Source organism: Neomonachus schauinslandi, chromosome X (genome assembly GCF_002201575.2).
Source record: "Neomonachus schauinslandi chromosome X, ASM220157v2, whole genome shotgun sequence".
NCBI classification, from domain to species: Eukaryota; Metazoa; Chordata; class Mammalia; order Carnivora; family Phocidae; genus Neomonachus; species Neomonachus schauinslandi.
In genome coordinates, this window is record NC_058419.1 from 58,194,988 (window position 1) to 58,200,987 (window position 6,000).

Below are 6,000 nucleotides of genomic sequence, written 5' to 3' on the forward strand. Positions count from 1 at the left end.
ATTTCACTGATGAGTAAATAGAATCACAGAGAGCTTGATTGGCCTGCCCAAATTTACACAGCTATCAGTAGACCTGGCATTAAAATCCCCCCAAATCTTAGAATATTGTTCTTTTCCTACCAAACTATCAAAAATAGTGAAAAGAGACTGTGTCTCAAATCAGTGGTACACAGTGGCACATTAGGAGATATTTTCTGAATAACAGACTCCTACATAAAGGCAGGGAGCTCAAAAAACTACTTAAGACAGTAATAATTTTAGTCCCTCCTTGGTACAAAATAACCTTTTTAGTTCTCAGTATTTGGTTTTGTGAATGGTACATTCAGCATTACTGCATCTGCTGTTGCTCTAAATTGGGGTTAATTGGGCTTTGTCTATTCTTAACCCTAATCTAAATGCTAATTAGTTTTAATTAGCATTTAGAAGATTCTTTCCAAAAGGAAACTGTTTCTTGAGTTTCTCTTACTGGAATTTATGTGATTATATTTTTGGCCTTGCAAATTATTTTCAGTTGGTGATTTGCTTAAAAGGTAGCCTTTGAGTAGCAGGGTAATTTTCTTCTGTGTTTTATATTCCTTATGCCAAAATGTTATCTTTTTTTTTTGTAGTGTTCAACGATTCATTAGTTGCTTATAACACCCAGTGCTCATCAAAACACGTGCCTTCCTTAATACCCATCACTCGGCTACCCCATCCCCCCACCCCCTCCCTTCTGTAACCCTCAGTTTTTTTCCTGGAGTCCAGAGTCTCTTATGGTTTGTTTCCCTCTCTGATTTCTTCCCATTCAGTTTTCCCTCCCTTCCCCTGTGGTCCTCCACTCTACTCCTTATGTTCCACATATGAGTGAAACCATATGATAATTGTCTTTCTCTGCTTGACTTATTTTACTTAGCATAATCCCCTCCAGTTCTATCCATGCAGATGCAAATGGTGGGTATTCATCCTTTCTGATGGCTGAGTAATAATATTCCATTGTGTATATGTACCACATCTTCTTTATTGTCCTAATTTGATTGCTTTTTAGAATTTTATTGTGCATCAAACATGTATAGTCCTAGGTTTGCATAGGGTAACTGTACTGTTTGATCTTTTCTCCTTCAGAATGAAGAAGTCAGATTCATTGAAAATGAGCTAGAGATTCAAAAACAAAAATACTTTAAACTTAAGACATTTGTCAGAAGCTTGATACTAGCTATGAAAGCTGATGATAAGGAACAACAGCAGGTAGGTGCCAGAAGAGAATAGTAAGCTGTAATGTATCATGGGGAATGACATGTCACACTTGAGTTCTTAATATTTTTTTTTTATTTTTATACTTCATTCCTGCCTGGCCTCAAGGAAGGATTTGTTACTTTATAACCTTTTTTGCACAGTATTTTTAAGAACAGATATTCAGATATTTGTGTGCTGCATTAGTGGAAAATCAAAAAAACTGATTAACATACTTTGTTAATTTCAGGCTAGACTTAAGTAGGGAAATAATTTTAAAAATTTTAAAGAAATTCTCAGTTTTTGTAGAGCCTGGGCTACCCTAACTGGAGAGGCACACATTTTGGAATCCTTTGTGAATAAAATATTCTGGTGCAGAGTTCAGGGAACTATGGCTTAGGGCCAAATCCAACTTGATGTGTGTTTTTGTAAATAAAGTTTTATTGGAACTCAAAGAAAAATAAAGAGGTGAGGCATTTGCCTCTCTTCTGGATTTCAGTTACCCTCCAGACCCCACTAGATTTCACAAATATTTGAATACCTTCTATTTCAAAATATGTTGCTTATCACAAAGAAATATGAAGTTACTTTGTGAAATTCTTTGTGACCACAGTGCATCATTTACTTTTCCCAATTTAACTAGAATGTTTGGTTCCTTTACCCCAAAGCTGTCTTTTGTTTGTCACTATGGATTTTTTATTTACAAATTCCTCCCAAATTACATGTTCTGTCTCATTTTTATTAATGTTACATTCAATACTAAATGATACCAAATTCGCTTCTGAGTTGTATACTATTGTGTCGATTTCTTGAGACATTCAGTGAATAACATGTCACACAGGTAACAGTTAATTTGGAAGCATTCTTGTAGGTTTTTATTCAGCAAGGAATCTCAAGCATACTGTACAAAAATTCATCCCTCATGTCCAAGCAAGACTACTCATATGTAGTTAGTCCCAGATATCTCCAGGGAAAAAGAAGTCTTAGCATCCCACAATTCTCTTTTAAAAGAAAAGAATTTACTCATGAGATTCAAACCAGCATGTACAGTATATGTCTGGTTTTCTAAAGTTTGCTCTTCCCATGCCTCACACATACAGACATTCCAAGACAGTAGTCTTCAGTTAGCTTTGCCAGCTTTATTTAAGCATGTTGCTGTATTATGTGAGTTATTCATATTCCATGGCATATTGAAAGTGTGTTTGCTTTTTAGGAATGTAAACTATTAATTTTAAATGAATAAAGTGGCAGTCTTAAACATGGTTCCGAGGGTACTGTAAATTTTAAATAACTGTAAAAAAATTAGGTTCGACCATAGAAATAACTTGGAGTGTGGTCCTGGTCCCAAAAGTTATAGCATGGTTTTGAGTTCAGAGTTACATGGCCAGGTAACTAACAACAACTGTCTATGTGTCTTGATATCTAGGAACAGCACACAGACTGCATTTTGTTTTCTAATTCTGACCTCATCCCTTGGCTTGGTTCTTTCCCTAAGACCACTAACAAATAAGAAAAGTAACTATTGTATATTTTACTTTTCTCCTGTTTATACATTTCCTCTGATAGAAGACTGATGAACTAAAATATGACAAAACATTGGCCATAAAAAAGGAGAAAATCATACAAAAATTGTACTGAAATTCATAGCCCATATAATCAGCACCCAAATAGAAACTACTGATTTTTATAGTTGAGATCAGGTATAATAGATGTCTAAATATAGAAGACACTGATAGTAGTTTACAAAAATTATTAAGGTGATCTCTTAAGTTACTAATCTTTACATTATGAGATACTTAGAGGTTTATTTATAGAATAAAGCAATTTTTATTCTACCTAATAAAAGAAAATCATTATGTCATTGATTTCTTATTTTAAAAAATCTTAATTTTTTCCCATTAATTTTGGTTTGGGTAAGCTGAGTGACATGAGTGGTTCACAGCATATTTTTCCCCAATGGAGCAGTCCAGGCTTTAAAAAATATATGACACTCTCTGATTGAAATATTAGATTACCCAAAGTTTTTTTAAATTAATAGCCATTTTTAAATAAAAATAGTGTTGCCAGCACTGTACTATAATTAGTTAGTGTCTTTCTTCCCCTGATAATTCACTGTGTGATCCCATCCAGGTCAATTGCTTTTCTTGAACTTAAATTTCTTCACTTTGCAAGGAGGATAAGAATGATTAACATTATGGAACTTGGCATTCATACCCCAGGGCTTAGAATAAGTGTTATAAAGACAGATGGTATATTTGGGAATTGCTTTCATCTTTTGATAATAGTGGCACTCGATCAGTCTCTGAAGATAGACTGATGAAGAACCTATAGTAAAAAAGAAAGTTATGTGTTTACTTCAGTATCTATGTAAAAGGCAACTCTAGCAATTGTCATAATCCATAGATTTGTTCAGTGTGCCAATGTGGCAATCCAGTAAGATATTAAAAAAATTTTGAAGTGGACCTCATGCATTAGTAGTGCCTTATGTTGCCTTATATATAGTCAGTCAGCTACATGAAATGCAATTACAAAAAAAATAAATAATGCTCTTTTGACTTGAAGGTATCCCCACTAGAATTTATAACGTCATTAATTCTGTTCATTTACTTGACTTTCTAATACTCTAAGCACATGTTCAATGAATGTGAGTTGGAGGACTTTGCCTTTTTTAGTATGGCTTCTTCACAGTTGCAAAGTGAACTAAATCCAGGGATGTATTTCTCATAAACTAAGATCAGCCAATATCAGCAAAGGCTTTGTTTCACCTTGACTAGATTAGTGATAAACAACTATTCTAGAAGAAAATGGCTCTGTGTCCTATCACTGCAACCTAATACCTTAGAAAGCATATAGAACCAGTAGATGACTGCTTTGTAAATTCTCCAAATTTCAGCAAGAAGGTCATGAGCTATTTAATAGTATAAAATAAATAACTTTTGCATCAGACAGGAGTTAGTCTTTCCTTATGCAGATTGACAAAAAGGAAGTTTCTAATCTTGTCTCTCTGCCATAAGACAAATGTACAGATGTCATTTATTTTAATAAAGAGAATAAAATACTGTCTTATTTCAACAACACATTTCATAAGTTCTAACATGCCCTGTCTTTCTGTTCCTTAATTCAGTAGTGACAAGCTTGCATTTGTCCCTGTTCCTTTGGCCCTTATTTACCACTGCATCAAAAGCCCACACTACAAGTAATTCTGTCTAAAAATGCCCAGATATGATACATTATTTTTAATATTGGAAGCATCAAATCAATCATTTAGTTCACAGTAATTTTTATGGTCAAGTGGGCATCAGGATTGTCAGCCACATAAAACTTTATTAATCATTTATTTCTCTTATATGGATGCATGTTCTACAATTCCAGATGAAACAATTTTTCCATGGCAAAGCTTAGTTCATAACTCTTAGCTTATCCTATTTACTCCAACAGAGAAATGAGCAGCCCCCTACATACATAATTTCACAGCTAGATTCACTGTTCAACTGTGCCCTGGTGGGTGCTCGGCCATCTATAGATATGGGCATAGTCTAAGACAAGAAATAAAGTTACTTGGAATTTTCAAGTTGCTAATGTTTAGTCTAAAGTAGAATAACTGAGCTTTTTCCCTAATTGGTAAGTTCTTTCTCCCACTGAAGTTCAAAATAGTCTTGTGAAATGTGTTTTTCTCTAAAGGACACCATAAGTGGGCAGGAGCATTTTAATAAGGAATATAGTTGTAAAGCCCTTTAGCAGTGATCAGTGAACACTTAAAAACTAGTATGATCATCACTTTTCTCAAATACTTCAAAGCACTTGGTTCAGAATAGCTGTTCCTTTCCCTCCTGATTTCCCATTTGCCTAGGGTTTGACTCTACATAATCCACACTCTCAAGATCTAGTATTTTGTTACTTCCTTAATAGTGTATGAAGAATTTTTCTTTTATGTAAGCTATTATATAAGGTACTGGAGAGAAATGTTTCATTCTTTAAGTCCATGAAAATAAATTGACAAGAGAGAACAACTATTACAATAAAATTGGAAAAAAAAACCTGTCCACATACTAATTCTAAAAAATTGATTTTTTCTGACTCAGGCGCTGCTGTCAGATTTACCTCCTGAATTAGAAGAGATGGATTTCAATCATGCCTCACCGGAGCCTGATGATACCTCATTCAGTGTGTCTTCTTTATCAGAGAAAAATGCCTCAGACAGTTTGTGATTTGAGGGGGTTATATAATACATACAGCCTTTTGGCTGCCTAACAGGTGTGCATTTCAAGATAACTGCATTCTGTTGCCTCAAAATTCCTCAGTTGGAAAAACATATTATTGAAACTGACATATTCTGTGAAGAATGGATAAGATATAATGGCTACAGTGCAAAAATGTACATGAAATTTAAAAACAGCATTTGAGAAATATTTCCAAACTGATAAAACTCTGGGGGAAATTTGTATTTAATTTTTAGCAGTTTATCTATGAAATGCATAATGCCTAATTTCTGAAAGATTTTTGTTTGGTTTTTAGAAGAATCTTAGTTTTAGTAATAGTTTTGACCAGAGACACAAAAATAAAGGTATTTCAACATTACTTATCAAGTTACTAAAGCTTGGTTAGTTTTGTTTTGTAGCCATTACGTCTTTATTCTCTCTCCTTTTCCTATCATTCATATACACTTTTACTCAGGAAAGTGGACTGAAATTTGAAAACAAAACTTTAAAAGTGATTTTACCTGGATGAGTCCTGGGATTTATTTTCCAATTCCTATGAGAATTTGACTTAAGCTAATGATTGAAAATTGAA

At 33.8% G+C, this 6,000-nt stretch overlaps 1 protein-coding gene across 1 annotated transcript in view; it reads left to right on the forward strand.

The window, feature by feature from the left end:
• HDX (highly divergent homeobox) overlaps positions 1 to 5,755 on the forward strand; it is a 216,202-nt gene extending 210,447 nt beyond the window's left edge. The window contains exons 8-9 of the mRNA XM_021691210.1: positions 1,102 to 1,224; positions 5,292 to 5,755. Of these exons, the coding sequence (XP_021546885.1) occupies positions 1,102 to 1,224; positions 5,292 to 5,417 (249 nt within the window). The 3' untranslated portion in view covers positions 5,418 to 5,755. The remainder of the gene's footprint in view (positions 1 to 1,101; positions 1,225 to 5,291) is intronic.
• Positions 5,756 to 6,000: the final 245 nt, after the last annotated feature.